General features: G+C 41.5%; 1 protein-coding gene across 1 annotated transcript; it reads right to left on the bottom strand.

The window, feature by feature from the left end:
* Positions 1–4,555: 4,555 nt before the first annotated feature.
* On the bottom strand, positions 4,556–13,542 carry btr12 (bloodthirsty-related gene family, member 12). Its single transcript, XM_034230346.1, has 5 exons — positions 13,443–13,542; positions 10,103–10,587; positions 9,568–9,759; positions 9,292–9,387; positions 4,556–4,840 (listed from the first exon to the last, which is right to left on the bottom strand). Exons 1-5 carry the CDS (start codon positions 13,447–13,449, stop codon positions 4,586–4,588), a joined length of 1,035 nt encoding a protein of 344 aa, XP_034086237.1. The 5' UTR covers positions 13,450–13,542; the 3' UTR covers positions 4,556–4,585.
* Between the last annotated feature and the right edge of the window lie 3,284 nt (positions 13,543–16,826).

Raw genomic sequence — 16,826 nt, 5'->3', positions numbered from 1 at the left:
AGAAATGATTTAACATTTGAAATGAGTTCATCTGAATATGAAAATAACAACAACGGGAATGGGTATTTTTCTTTCCTTTAACAGACAAATTGTCCTGTACTTTATATAATGTACTGAAAGTGCTATGTCTGCAAAAAAAAAGCATCATAAGATGGACTTTTATTAATCCCTCGTGGGGAAATTGTTTCTCTGCATTTGACCCATCCTGTGTTAGGAGCAGTGTGCTGCCATTTTGAACGGCGCCCGGGGAGCAGTGTGGGGAACGGTGCCTTGCACACCTCGGTAGCACTTGGTCTTGCCGGGACTTGAACTGGTGACCTTCCAGTTGCCAAGCCAAGTCCCTATCAACTTCGCCACCACCGCCCAATCTTCAGGTCGTTTGTTTCTAACGATGAGAAATAGGTTAGGTCATAGTTAACTTTGGTTTGCGTGGAAGATTCAAGATGGCTGATGGTGTGTGTTATGGCTCGGTAGCTCCCGATTCAAACCACCGGCCTCGACTAAAACCTACAATATATAAGACTGTTGACGGCCTAGTTATTGTAGAGGATGAGTTACTCAACTTCCTGGCGGTTAAAATTAAAACTATGACCCAGGACGAGCTAGTCCTTGTAGCCTCTAACACCTTCGATTCCGAATGGATCGAGACTTCTAAAAAGACGTTGTTTGAACTCTGTCCTGAAACCAAGCAGCGGTGTGTGGCCTTTAAAGGCAACCAGAAGGATGCAAACAATATTAAAAGCTGCCTAAAAGTGCTAAATGAATGCGGTGAAAACATCCCCCGTTTTGTCTCCCACTACCTGGATGAGCTGCCGCCTGTTACGTTTAACAACCTGGATGTGTCCAACCTGCTGAGCAAGATGGAGCGACTGCACAGCGAGGTTTGCGCATTAAGACACGTAGTGGAAGTTCAGGCAGATATCGGTGAGGACCTGCGTGCTGTGGCTGCGACCATGGACAGCAGAGTTGCTGCCGTAGAACGCCAGTTGGAGCCGAGTCATGGTGGAGGACTGGCTGTACCAAGTGACGCTGAAACTACCTGTGGGATCGCTCAGGGTGATGGTGCGGTGTTGGTGAAGGATGCGAGCCCCCCCGGCTCTTCTACTGATGTAGTACATCCCAACTGTGTTGACCCGCTCGCTGCGTCAGGGACCGTGAGTGCCTGTGTGAGCCCTGGAGGAACTGCGGTAAATTCGCAGGTATGGAGTCAAGTTGTGAAACAGGGCCGAGGTCGAAGGAATAGGGCCGAGGGCAAGTCTGCCTTATCAAAACAGCTTGTTGGGAAACCTGAACGGAGGATGCCTAAGCCTATTGTTGGCACTGCTGCACAAGGGAATATCAAAGTGATCCGTACGAAGTTGGTGAGTGTTTTTGCTACCAAATTCTCGCCAGACCTTGATGCTGAGACACTGTCCGAATATCTAACTGAACAACTCGGCCGTGATGTTAACTGTCACCGTATTGACACTGCAAGCAGCAGATATAGCTCGTTTAAAGTGTGTGCTGAGTGCAATGAAGTTGCGGAGATGTTTAACCCAGAACTCTGGCCTGAAGGCTCAGTTGTGAGAAGATACTATGAACCACGTAAAGCGGAGGTGGTGATAGGGGCTAGCAGAGCTAGACCTTTTGCTGGTGCGAGGGTACTGAATGGGGCTACGGCTGAGCTGCTTAGCTAAACGTTATGCGGGTTGGATCATTTAACTGTCGCGGGCTGCGCCTGGGCAACAGCGCTGCTGATAGGATCCGACGTGTAGTGGTGGACAACTTGCTACAAAAATGTGACATTTTATGCTTGCAAGAAACTTTCTTACCAAAGCAGGACTTGGGAAAGTTGAACTCTCTTAATGACAATTTTCACGGGGCTGGTGAGTCCACTACGGACCTCTCTCTGGGAATAGTGAGAGGAAGGATAGCAGGGGGCGTGGCTATCCTGTGGCACAAAAAGCTGGACACTGTCATTAATGTCATCAGGCTTGAAGTTGACTGGTGTATTGCTGTACAGATCAAAATGAATAACAAGGAGTTTAGCATTCTCAATGTATATACACCATATGAGTCACAGCATAATGAAGATGAATACCTGAACAGACTTGCTTTTATACATTATTTTATTGCTGATAATCATTCCACCAGTGTTTTTGTAGTGGGTGATATGAATGCTGACATATCAGACAAAAGGTCCTTGTTTGCTAAGCATATGCTACAGTTTTGTGATGATAACAATCTTATATTATCAAGCCAAATACTTCTGCCTACAGATAGCTATTCATATATAAGCGAGGCCTGGCATACAACTTCATGGCTTGACCATTGCATAAGCACTGCTAATGCCCATGACACTGTAAGATCAATCGAGATTGTGTATGAGGCATCAATGTCAGATCACATTCCTTTTATAATGTCACTAGATTATGATAGTCTCCCTGAGATGTCTCAGGAGGTTAAAAATGCCTGTAACACTAAAGTGGATTGGTCCAAGCTCACAAATGAGGATAGGCTATTGTACTATGGGAGAACTGATGTCCTATTGAGTGATGTATATCTACCCAAAGTGGCAACTCTGTGTGTTGATGTGGGTTGTAATGAAAACTCTCACCGTGAAGACCTCTGTAACATGTATGATTGTATTGTGGGAGCTGTATGGGAGGCCAGTAGACCGTGCTGTACCTACTCTAGGAAGAGACACAACGTCAAGCCAGGGTGGAATAAACATGTGGCTGATCAATATACTGAAGCCAAGAATGCTTTTGGGGCCTGGGTCCAGGCAGGTAGGCCCAGAGAGGGGCCTGTCCTGGATCTCAAAAAGCGTACAAATGCTAGATATAAATATGCAGTTCGTTATGTCAACAAACACACAGAAACATTGAGAGCGGACTCTATGGCTGAAAAGCTGCTTCATAATGATGTGACTGGCTTCTGGAAGGAGGTGAGAGCTCTGAACAGGGCCAGTACGTCATTACCGTGTACCATAGAGGGAGTATCTGGAGCCGATAACATAGCTGAGTTGTGGAGGCAACATTACTCTAATATACTTAATTGTGTTAAAAGTGACCCCTACAAAGTTGGTGATGTTGTGAAGAGTGACACAGTGGGAATTACAGCTAAAGAGGTTTATCGAGCAATTGCACAGCTAGCTGATAATAAAGCATGCGGCTCTGACCGAATCACTGCAGAGCACCTTAAACTGGCAAGCCCGAAGGTTGCAGTTCTTCTTGCCATTTGTTTTACCGGCCTCATGACTCATGGTATGTTGCCAGACTCCATGTTGACTGTTACTTTGGTGCCTGTCATTAAGGACAAAGCGGGCAAGGTAGGGAGCTTGGATAACTATAGACCAATTGCTCTAGCCAGTGTGTTATCCAAAGTCTTGGAAATAATTTTGTTAGATAGACTATGTTACTATTTATGTACCTCAGGTAACCAGTTTGGCTTCAAGGCTAAGCATGGCACTGAGCTATGCATCTATGCTTTGAAGGAAATGGTAGAAACATATAGAAGACAGAATTCCACTGTTCTGATTGGTTTCATTGATGCCTCTAAGGCTTTTGACCGAGTTAACCACCATAAACTGTTTTTAAAATTGAGACAAAGGGGTGTGCCTAACAGCATAATTAGGATCCTGGCTTATTGGTATGCCAACCAGAGCATGCGGATCAAATGGGGGAATGCAGTCTCTGCGCCATTTGGTGTTGGTAATGGAGTCCGCCAGGGGGGGCTCCTCTCACCATGCCTTTTTAATATCTATATGAATGATCTATCAGATGATTTAAGTGTCTGTAAAACAGGGTGTGTGATTGGTAATGTGATTGTAAACCATCTTATGTATGCCGATGATCTGGCTATTGTTTCTCCTAGCAGTGCTGGTTTTCAACAGTTGCTAAATGTTTGTTCTGATTACGGAGTCAAATTTGACGTTAAATACAATGCTAAGAAGAGCGCTGTAATGATCTGCACTGCAAAAGGGGATAAGAACCTTTGTTTTCCAACATTCTACCTGTCAGGGCAGGTGCTGTCTGTTTGCTGTGACACTAAGTATCTGGGACACATCATCACAGATGAAATGGCTGATGATGATGACATGTATAGACAGCGGCGTGTCTTATATATGCAAGCCAACATGTTGGCTAGAAAATTCTCTTGGTGTTCAGATAAGGTTAAGGTGAACCTCTTTAGAGCTTATTGCACTCCTCTCTATACTGCCCCCTTGTGGGTCAAGTATAAGAAGGCAAGCCTCAAGAAGCTCCAGGTTGCATATAATGACTGTTTGCGTATACTGCTTAGAAAACCAAGGTGGTGCAGTGCAAGTGAAATGTTCTGTAACGCACGAGTCAACACGTTCCATGCTCTTTTGAGAAATCGAATGTACAAATTCATCTGTCGATTGAATGTTTCTCATAACTCTGTCATTATGCTGCTGTCAAATCCGTGTTTCAGTGCTGTACGATACCAGTCACCTCTGTGGAAACATTGGTATAACTGCCTTTTTTAATTTATATTTGAGTGTTGTATATTTTTTGTAATAATGGACCAAGAGTCTCTTTAAATAAAAGATGATAACGAGCTTTACCAACATGGCTGCCGCGTGTCACCTGATAGCGTCACCCACCTGCAGGAAGAGCACTTTGTCCTGGGTGTGAGCGTACGCCTCCAGCTCGTTGCTGCGGCTCCTCAGCTGGCTCAGCTCGTTCTCCAGACCTCGGGCCAGCTCCTGCGCGTGGCGCTCGCCCTCGCGCTGCCTCTTAGCGATCAGCTCCACCAACTCCGCCTGACTCTGCTCCACCAGGCGCTGCAGCTCAGCGTACACCTGCCAGCTCTCCTCCAACTCCTTCTGAGAGCTGGCCTGCAAAGGAGGGGACATGAAGGAGAGGAATGTGGATAGATTAAGTCTCCTCAAAATACTGTACTTTCTTCTGTGGCTCTGAATGAGATTTCTGAAGACTTAGAAAAGAATCCCAATGATGTCAAGATTTTTGTTTAGATTTGACTTGAATATCTACTAGAAAGTGTGCATTGCAAACTTTAGGTCAACCAGAAAGGGTTTAATGTAAAAAAAAAGAAAGAAGGGTTGCATTGTGGGAAACATAGGATGGCGCACTTTCTGGAGTACAATCTGTTCGATAGACTTAAAGGGGCCCATTATGCTAATTTCCATGTTCATATTTGTATTGTGTCCGTCTAATCCTACCTCGCCTTAAAGCTTTTGTTGTCTACATTCTTCCCATATCTGTAAATGACAGGGTTAGCCTAAAACAAACCATTAAAACCAATTACAGTTCAACCCTGTTAAACCTGCAGTTTCAGTAATCACAGCTCCTTTAGCATGCAGCCTTTCCTGAGTGTCTGCTTGCCGCCTCTAAAACTGGACCAACAGGTTACGTTTCCCCCCGCCAAACGAAGGAAACTGCCAATCATTGTGTCTCAATCTTACCCTGCAAAGGTTTGAATTGTATTCTCCATTTCCTGTTTTTTATTTCCTAAACAATACACACTACTACTGTAATAAAAGTGTATGAAGAGGAGCATGTATACGTAAGGGCCTTTTTGCTCACTTAGGTATGACACCTCTCCAATAATTTAAAGAATCCAGTGAGTACAGTATAATTGGTTTTATCTGAAAGTCTATACAGTAAGTAAGTACACACACACACACACACACACACACACACACATACCATGTATACATCACTTCAGGGGACATTACATTGACTTACATGCATTTCCTGGAGACTTATCTTAACCTTAACCATAACCAACACATGCCTAACCCTAACCCTAACCCTTACCCTTACACTAACCCTAACCAAGTCTTCACCTTAAAATTAATGATTCCCCTCATGGGGACCTCCAATTTGTCCCCATAAGGGAGGCGAGTCCCCACACGTGACTGTGTAAACAGATTTAGGTCCCCACAAGTATAGTAATGCTAGGCCACACACACACACACACACACACACACACACACACACACACACACACACACACACACACACACACACACACACACCCTGTGGTAACATGAGCCTCATTGTATTTATAAAAGTATATTCAAATGTCACCAAGCAGGAAACCAAGAACAACACTCAACATGTGCGTCTATGCTAATTCAAAATCTCCTTCAACTCGTTTCACTTGTGTGAACAAAGCACTTGATTATGTAACACTTTCATTTCTCCCTATTGAGGCGAGTTGTACTTGAATCAGGCAGCAGGTACGTACAGGGGGTGGGAAACTAGAAGGTAACTATTTACTCTGGAAGCATCGGTTGGATGGCCTGAGACATGGATGCCGCCAGAGGAAAACAAACTGCATTCTCCTGTTGTCTCCACAGAGCACGAGAAGATATCGATCTACAGCAGGGCTATTCAATTACACATTCAGTTGGGCCAGATTTTATAACTACAAAATTCAGCTGGGCCAGACATTCAGCGGCCTGTAAAAAGCGGGTAATGACACATTTTAAACCAACACATATTACTGCGATGAAAAACATGCCATTTTTATTCATTGTTCATCTAACAAAGGCACGTCAAAAAGTGCATAAAAACACAACAAATTAGCATTAATTTAACAGAATCTGAAAAAAGTGCAGTTGTAGCATTACATTTGTTTTCTTTATTAACCAGGCACATCACAAAGTGCATTTAACTGAATACAATAATAGCAGTCTTAATAAATGTCCTCACATACAAAAATAAAATTGAATACATAATGACACATGCAAACAGTTAAAGAGCTCCAATGTAACAAAAAGAGGTAGTAGGCTACCTATACTATTTTAGGTATTTTTTCACTTTTCAAGTAATAACAAAAAAAATCATACGTTTTGGTCACATTTCACCCAGGCACATTACAAAGTGCATTTAAATTAATACAGAAATAACTGTCAAACCCTTCAGTGCACAAACCCATAACAAGGGATAATGGTAACTAACATATGAATGAATACTACACTACACGTCTACTATAGTAAACTAGGTGCTTACTATCACCTCATTTGTGATTTGTCATCGCTGACTTTCTCAATGTGACATTTTTTGTTTTGAACAAGAGCAGTGATGTTTGGCTCATAGGATGTCAATGCAATCCTAAAACATTGGTGAAGACTGCTATCAGTCAGGGAGCAGCGAGTGCTACTTTTGATTGAGTTCATGTGTGAAAAGCTTGATTCACATTTGTATGTTGATCCAAACATACTGAGCACACAGATCGCTACTTTCTGAACTTTAGGGAACTGCTGTTTTTTGACATCACTCCAAAACTTCGCTGGCCCGTTAGTGCGCTGCTCTTGTGCCATGGTTACGGATGAATGCATGTCAATAAGTTCCAGTGTAAATGTCCCCTCGTCGATGGAGGGGACCACTTCCTTTGCTCTGGTTGATACGTCCCCCTCTATTGCAACAGTGAAGGGGTCTCTGGCATCACCTCTGTGGGCAGAGCAAGTCCATCCAATCGACCGGCAAAGTTCTCTTTCAACCTCGCAATGAAATCTGTCATCACATCCGTGATTTGTGCCGGGGATGTGATGTGTTTGAGGAGCGTCGGAAAATGCAGCATCTGACCCGTACTCAAGTCGGTCGCGAAAAGGTCCAGCGGCAGCTTGACTTGGAATGCACGCATCTGCTCCACAAGATCAATGACCGGGTTGTCTCTGTTTACGCTTCAGAGTTGAGAGAGACATGTTTTAGAGTTGCTATCATAGGACCACCGTTACTAGCACCACTAGATGCACTTTCAAAAAACGTGCTGCGTTGTGGTTTAGTGGTTTCTATGCAACGCGGAGTGTTGCGTTCATGGTCTGTACTAGTGTAGGAATTTGGCGACGGGAGGCTAGCTGGGCCACTCGGGAGTTGGTTCTGGGCCGCATCTGGCCCGCGGGCCGCCATTTGAATAGGCCTGATCTACAGTATGGTATCTTTAACTGAAACATTAGCCCTTCAACAGCTGAGTTTCCTCACATTCTCTATGCTTTTCTGGATCAGACTGTTCTTGAAGTGCAAATGAAGCTTTACCTCGCTACCTGGGTTAATATTTAACATGCAGGGCGAGACGGGAAGCGACAGAGTTAAAACACAAGACATGCAGCTTTAAAACGGCTCAAATGACTGATTTACAAGTCAGTCAGTGCCATCCTTTATAAGACATGCAGGCATATTCAGATGAGATGAGATGTAAGAGGGGTCAATGTGAGAAGCTAAACTGTCACACAATTGTTGTTACCTATTTTGGATTAGCTGTTATAGTGAATCCTATAGCTATAAGTCCAATGTTTTACTTGTAATGTTACTAAATGCACTTCTTTTGAAATGTCCATTTACATGTACTGTGTACCCATCATGGTAATATGTCTGTGGCTCTAAATGTGCTGTCTCCAAAGGATTCGGTTTCCCCTACATTTGCAAAAAACATTTTAAAGCTGCCTTTCACTAGGATCATGTACAGTTGATTCAGGGTCCATACACTTTTTCACCAATGATTTTCAATGACTTCTCCATGACCTTTACCTAGTTTTCAATGACTTCTCCAAGACCTTTACCTCGTTTTCCATGACCAAAGAAATGACTCTTTCTCAGCGTTCCACTGAAAATGGTTTATTTGAACATGGAACAGGAAATAAGGTCTGCATATGAAACATGTCGTGCCTATCTAAAACAAATCAAATAGGCTTACTAGCTTCTACACGCTAACGCAACTAAAATCTCTCCCCAGCAAAACACCTCGTCAGTTAAATGCCATTTTACGTTTCATTACGATACGATACAGTATTTATTATCATTATAGTATCACTATTTCGGCGATTAGATCAAATATAAATTATATTTGATGCAACTTTAGTTACATGACTTTTCCAAAACCTTGGGGAAAATATTGTTTTCCATAACTTTCCCAGGGCCTGGAATTAGCATTTTGAATTTCCATGACGTTTCCAGGTTTGTAATGACCGTAAGAACCCTGTTGATTATGAATTCACAATGTGACAATGCTTTTGCCATTGATTGGTTCACAGTGTGTCATGTTTTTGTTCTTTGTGTTGCACGTTTTCTATGATGTATGTCAAAAGGCTTAACATTTAAACAATAAATGTCTTCAAATTCAAACTTGAAATCAGTTGTTTTGCCTTCTATTATCTTTCTGGATGTGATCAAATTGGGGCTACGGTACACACATTGTCAGAATAGCTGCTGCTCCCACTGGTCTTACACTTAAAAGAGTTGAACATTGACACCAGAACTGTCTGATGGTCTGACGACACACAGTTAGAGAGAGATCGTTGTTAGCCCTCAGCCGACTCACCTTGATGACCTTGATGGATTGTTTGATTTCGTCCAGTTTCTTGGTTCTCTCCTTGATCAAATGTTTGAGCTCCGACCTCTTCTTTCCCAGATTACTCTGCAGGAAGAGAATTGTGGAGAAGTGGAATTAATATCAACACATATGGCAGGAGAATCTAAATCCATAGACATAAAGCCATTCAATCAATCAAAAAGTACACTAGTTGTTGTTTTTCTTTTTAGTTTTGGTGATTGTTTGTCCCTTATCGTTACTTCAGAATCTTTAGCTACAGCTCACCATCTTCTTCTTCCACTCGTGCTCAGCGGAGACGAGGTCGTGTGATTTGTGCGAGGCCTCTGCGCAGGCCGTGCAGATGCAGGTGTGGTCGCTGCGGCAGTAGATCTCCAGGAGACGCTCGTGTTTCTTGCAGATCTTCTCCTCCAGGTGGAAAGTGGGTTCGATCAGACGGTGAGACGTCAGAGACTTCACCTAGGAATTAGTTTAAAGAGAAAGAGAGTCGTGAACACAAAATAAATACAAAAAGAGTATTACCGCACACACATTTTTAGCAAAACATGTGTAAAGGTAACCCTAGAATGCATTTTTCTTTGACTATTTAAAATATATACATGTAGAATAAGTAATAGATGATTTAGAAGCTCCAACAAAAGACATTGAATGGGATTACTGTCAACTTTTAGGTTCAAGTACATGAATAAAGTGGGAAACTGAATAATCAGATAACAACAACAAAAGAAACAAAGAGGCATCGCTAATGAAAACCAAGAGAAATGTACAAGTGCCATAATCCTAAAGAAGCAAAAAAACAGACCTTTTTATGATGTCTGAGGTGGACTTCGCAGAACGATCCAGGACAGTTCAAACACGACTTCAGTGCCTTCACCTTCCTCCCGATGCAGGCGTCGCAGGGAACCTCCCCCGCCCGGGCAAACTCCCCGTTGTCGGTGTTGCTGGGGCTGCCGTGGCTCGTATCTGAGCTCAGATTCAGGGTGGATCCCCGCGAAGATCCCCCTGATCCTCCAGCTCCTCCAGATCCTCCGGCCAGCATCAGCCCCTGGAACTGGGAGGAGATTTCGGCCAGGACCCTGTTGACGCTCATCTCGGGTCGTCTGCTGTAGCTCTTCTTGCACATGGGGCACGTGAACTTCTTGCTGTGCGTCCAGTAGCCCAGCAGGCAGGCCTTGCAGAAGCTGTGGCCGCATGGCGTGGTGACGGGCTCCACGAACACCTCCAGACAGATGGAGCAGCTGAACTGGTCCTCAGAGAGCGCCCGGCCGAGGCTTGGAGACTGAGGGCCTGCAGGGAGGAGGACCAATGGGAGGAGGGACGTGATTAGATGCACAAAGCTTGGGTAAAATCAGAATCAGAATACCTTTATTAGTCCCACAGAGGGGACATGTACGTTGTTACAGCAGACAAATACACAGCTTAATGTTAATGTTATAATGCCAGAGATGAACAAGTCCTGAGTCAAGTCCCAGTTCCTAAACTTTGAGTTTCGAGTCCTAAAGTAGGAGAGCCCCCAACCCCCCCCCCCCACACACACACACACATACCATGTATACATCACTTTAGGGGACATTACATTGACTTACATGCATTTCCTGGAGACTTATCCTAACCTTAACCATAACCAACACATGCCTAACCCTAACCCTAACCCTAATCCTAACCAAGTCTTCACCCTAAAATTAATGATTCCCCTCATGGGGACCTCCAATTTGTCCCCATAAGGGAGGCGAGTCCCTTACACAGACTATAACACCCCTTGCTGTTAAATACCAACCAACTATGTGCCATATGTGCTATATATATAAATGCCGTTAATAACTGTGCAATATAAACCTGGCTGCTAAATCCTAAGAACTGTTACAGGATGTGTATTTTGTAAATTGTATAACTTTTTTATTATTTTTATTTCAATACTTTTTTATGCATGCTTCTACGTAACATTAATAATAATAGATTTATTTTATAAGCGCTTTTACAGGTGCTCAAAGTCGTTTTACAGAGATAGTGAAAATAAAAGAACAACGAATAAATATATTTGAAGTCAAATTAAAATCAAGCAATACAAAAACAATCACATTAAAAGCCAGATTGAAGAGGTGAGTTTTTGTGAGACAACATTAAGCTGTCTTTGGCTATGCTTCTGCTGTAACAACGTACGGTTGCCCTCTGTGGGACTCATAAAGGTATTCTGATTCTAAACAAGTTCAAATGCCCTCTTCCCCAATTTCAAACCAGCCTGTTTTGATTCAAAGATTCAAAGGTTGTATTGTCATATGCACAAAGCTACAGTGTAGAAATGGCAATGAACATCTTCTGACCTGAGCTCCTCCAACAACGTATATAATCAAATACAAAAATACAAAATAAAAAGTAGTGGAAAAAGTCTATGTACAGAATATGATATGTAGAAGAACAGAATATGAACACAATAATGTAATGCAATCAAAAATGAGTACACTAACTATTTTGTTGACACACATAGTTTTGTAAGTGAGCTAAGTTATAATTGGTCTAATTATTTTTGTGCCTTATTGAGTGTTTTTATAACATGATGGATACTGTTTGGATTCGGGCAAATAAAGTGGTTCTTGCAAATGAAGGTTGACTTGTGGGTTAAATAGCACTAATGTAAGTGGATACGTAACACACTTTTTAAATTATTGGGATTGTAGAAATGTATTTAGGTCAAAATACACAAGTCATTGCTTTTAAAGTCCAAGTATGGTTACAATATTTAGGATGTTGTCAATTTGGGTAAAGTAATTTGACCAGAGTCCTATCTGCTAAAATCCTTATAACTGTATGGAGGGTTTTTCCAGGGTGAAATTCCACCACTTTTCAAGGAGAATTTTCAATGCCATACAGCTGTTATAGACTACATATAAAGTACACTAAATAACATATAGTTATTGTGCTATTCAAATCCAAAATGGTGTTTCTTTACAGAGTCCTACACAAGGGTGACAAAAGGAAAACACAACAAGGTTTCACGCTACAAAATGAACCTCCTTTCCAACCTGTGTTTGCAAAGATTTCCAGCACTCTTACAAACAATATATGTAGAAATACTACCTTTGGATCTTTTTGTGCTTTTTCGCCACCAGCACAAGAGGGTCGTTCACGCCTTTCATGTCATGTACGAGTCATGCATGTCAGGGGCATGAGAGAAGAAGTGTGAATTGCTGTGAAACTGCCTCAGAGGGGATTCCAGGACAGCATAGCTATTGCACTTACTGATGACTAGGTTTAATATTTGACTAAAAACCATTGGTTGGGTTTTGTGCACTATCCTGATATTGGATGGGAACCATGAGTTAAACCCCAACAGTATCAATGACAAATGACTAAAGTAAAACTCTTTCCCAGAGAGAGAAATGGCCTTGTTACCCTTAATCTCACTCCAGAGTCAAAGGTCAGTGTTATTGTCCCCTTGGCACTATGAGTTTGATCTTTAAGAGCCACAGAGGAGCAGAGAAAACCGTTTATATTCAGCACCAGTGAACACAAGGCTGTTCTACTCGAGCAGGAAGTATATTTAAGAGCGTCACTCTGTCCTGTGGTAAGAGAGTAGCTATCTGAGGAATGCAGAAACTCAGGACCTGCTGCCTCACAGCACCTGCTTCAGGTTTAAAAGAAAACACAAATCCAACAACTGCTGATGGCATTTTTAATTAGGTTTTAAAAGGCTTGACTTTATTTAACATCAGTATTCAGTGATGGGAATATTTGTAAGATTTATTTTATATTACATTTGTCAACCGTAATGTTTATTTTTAGTATTTGTGCCGCTGATAAAAAAGACACATTTTTATGACTAATGTAGCATCATTTCAGGACATTAAGCCAGCTAAATAACACAAGCAAACACATGCTTAGCTTTACAGACATTTAATAATAATTGTACAAAATAACACAGGGTACATCTTTGTCCAAGTAAACATTTGCTCTGGTTTGTTACTATTTAACTAGTGGTGACTTATTATTGTTGAAAATGTCCGTAACAAATCAAACACCGAGATATATGTCTGTTTGCGACTCTTCTATGGGACAACCTCTATATAAACTGTTAATAAACGTACACTCAAGACATGCCACGTGTAAAGAAGAGTTAAAAACATGTAATATTAGGTAGAACTTACTCTGCATGTTTTCCTGTGACGTGGAGCAGTGCAGTCCTTCACTCTGCTGTGAGTCTCACTCCGACAGGTGCTGCTCTCTTCCTGAAACTCAAAGTGTCCCTCCCACTCTCAGTGCACACACCCAACATCCACACATCCCTCCCTTTGTTATCACACTCTGATGTACACTGAACAAAAATATAAACGCAACACTTTTGTTTTTGCTCCCATTTTTCATGAGATGAACTCAAAGATCTAAAACATTTTCTATAAACACAAAATAACCATTTCTCTCAAATATTGTTCACAAATCTGAAAAGATCTGTGATAGTGAGCACTTCTCCTTTGCCGAGATAATCCATCCCACCTCACAGGTGTGGCATATCAAGATGCTGATTAGACAGCATGATTATTGCACAGGTGCCACAATAAAAGGCCACTCTGAAACGTGCAGTTTTCCTTTATTTGGGGGGTCTGGGGGGGTCCGAAAACAAGTCAGTATCTGGTGTGAGGGGTAGGATTAGGGTTAGGGGTAGGGTTAGGGTTAGGGTAATGTTGTGAATTGAGTGATCTGTGTTCGTCATCCATAACATACGCCTGCCCATACCATAACCCCACCACCACCATGGGCCACTCAATTCACAACATTACCCTAACCCTAACCCTAACTCTACCCCTAACCCTAATCCTACCCCTCAGGAGTTTTTCTTTAAAATGTTGTTTGTTTGACAGAGATTACAACATATATAAAGTTCATTTCACAAAAATAATGACACATCATGACTACAAAGTTTACTTAGTTAAGTTTAAAAACTGCACTTTCTTAAGATATGAAGATAGAGCTTAATTAGTTATGTGATAAATGAGGATTTTGAAGTGATAAATGACAAGAGTAGTTACATTCATAAAAATAGCTCAATTAATCAAATCACCCCAGAGTTCATCATCTATAGTGACAGAATAATTTATCACTTTATTTTTAACGTGCAGCGTTTTCATCCAACAGCCCTTTACTCATCAGACTGTCAATGACACAGTTAGATTTTCCAGGGTAACAAACTCCCTAGCATTAATCACAAATGGCCACATATAACCCTAACTTAGTCTAATTCTCATCTGTTGTCCATGTACCACAAAGTCCCCAAAAAGTACAGCATTTACTTAAAGACTCTCCTATGCAGTTTTAATGACATTATTGCCCAACTTCAAGGTAATACTTTGTCTTTGTATGCTTTTCCAATCTAATCAAGCTGAGATACGTGTATGGCATGGCAATGTCTAACAATGAATACTATACTATACTAAAAACATTTACTCTTTTAGAAGCGGTGCATTATATAATTTTTTAGGAGCTTGGCCGAGACTTCGAATCAGAAGGTAGCAAGTTCGAGTCCCACTGCAGTCAGCATGTCGTTGTGTCCCTGCCTGGGCAAGGCACTTCACCTCAAATTGCTCCTGTGGGGATTGTCCACAGTACTGAATGTATGTAAGTCGCTTTGGATACAAGCGTCTAACAAATGACATGTAATAATTGCTTCGTGTAAAAGAGACTCAGGTGTAGAGAGTGGGACTAATTAAGGCGGATTACTAACAGGTCTGCAGGATTAATAGCAGAGCTAATACATAGGATCTGAAGTTATTCAAACAGAAGTTTTAAGTGTGTTTTCTATGGGGTGGATAGCAATATATATTAGCCTATTATATTCCACAACCCCTAATCTAACTCAAGACGAAGTTGAAGAACCAAACAAAAACTACTCACCTTTAATACATACGTATCATGTATTAACTCTTAAATTACTTGAAATTAAGGTACTCTGGAATAGTAATGCTGCTATAGTGATTTCTGTATAATTTAGCCTACCATAGTTGTAAATAAAGTTTTTGAGAAAAAAAAAGAAGAAGGCTAATGTTTGATGGTGACAGTGACACAGCTGGGCAGTTAGCCTACAAACAAATACACACCAATTACATGAAATGAAGGACCACGTGTTTTGGTTAGCATCATTTTGGTTTACCTTTGTATGGCTAATCTTCTTTAATTAATCACTGATACTGTATGTTTACCAACTGGCTAGCATGCTAATTGACCCAAATGCAGCAACAGGTGTATGTGTAGCTGAAATGCTAACATGCTAATGGTGGATTATTCAAGTGACTTAATTATGCGTTTACTGAGGGACTTTACCTTGATATGGCTGAGAAGTTGATCCTGGAGAAGATTGAGGAATAATTCGCGGTGAGGAAGACTTGAAGAGTGATGTTCAGACGTGAGTACAACAACACAACACGTCTATGAACTCTCCTGAAAAAACGTTGACAACCACTGTATATCAATGTAGCATTGTGTGTGGGTAAACTCTATTTATAAAACAGTGCCTCTCCTCTGGCTATGGAGATTTTCGTGGTTTTATGTTACTGTTGATTCTATAAGAAGCGGATGTTTAATGATAATGGCTTTATAATAATTGTTGGAGTTTTGTCTCTTTTAACTGAGGTTGTTGTGTATTTATAATTGGTTGTAAGCACAGGCTGCAAGTGAGTCAATAGAAAATGAATTGGTTAGTTTGGACATTGTGGTGTGTGAAGTTGCTCCATATTGTGTATACGTTGACATTTAATACGGTTTATTTTTTATTAAACACCGGTAATATTTATCTCTATATCATCAGGACTTTCCACACTTTTATTACTACCCTACTACTACTACTACTACTACTACTACTACTACTACTACTACTATTTCCACTACTACTACTGGGCCTACTACTAGGCCTACTACTAGGCCTACTACTACTACTACTACTACTATCAATCAATCAATCAATCAATCAATGTTTATTTATATAGCCCAATATCACAAATGTTACATTTGTCTCAGTGGACTTCACAGTTTGTACAGAATATCAGTATGACAATACGACACCCTCTGTCCTTAGAGCCTCACATCGTACAAGGAAAAACTTCCGGAGAAAACCCACAGTTTAAAGGAAAAAATGGGAGAAACCTCAGAGAGAGTAACAGAGGAGGGATCCCTCTCCCAGGACGGACAGACGTGCAATAGATGCCGTGTGTAAATTGAAAAGATAATACATTTGCAACATAGGTAGTCCAAATGTTTGGAAATGCATGTGTGTATAAAAGGAAGATGAATCCACGAGGATATCCATCCAGGACCTATGATCCAGGACCACAGCCACGACTCAAGATCCAGGACAGAGGAGCGCAGGATCATCCATGACTCCGGATCCCGGCGTATACAGACACCAAAAAGAAAGACATTTGGGGAAGCTGGGTTAATCGGAACATGAGAGTACACAGGTATAGACAGAGAGAAGGAAGAAGTAAGATGTCCCCCGACAAACTAAGCCTATATCAGCAAAACTAGGGGCTGAATCTAATCAG

Source organism: Gymnodraco acuticeps, unplaced genomic scaffold (assembly GCF_902827175.1).
Source record: "Gymnodraco acuticeps unplaced genomic scaffold, fGymAcu1.1, whole genome shotgun sequence".
Taxonomy (NCBI): Eukaryota; Metazoa; Chordata; class Actinopteri; order Perciformes; family Bathydraconidae; genus Gymnodraco; species Gymnodraco acuticeps.
The sequence above is the reverse complement of the archived record's forward strand: the minus strand, read 5'-3'. Positions and strand labels throughout refer to the sequence as shown.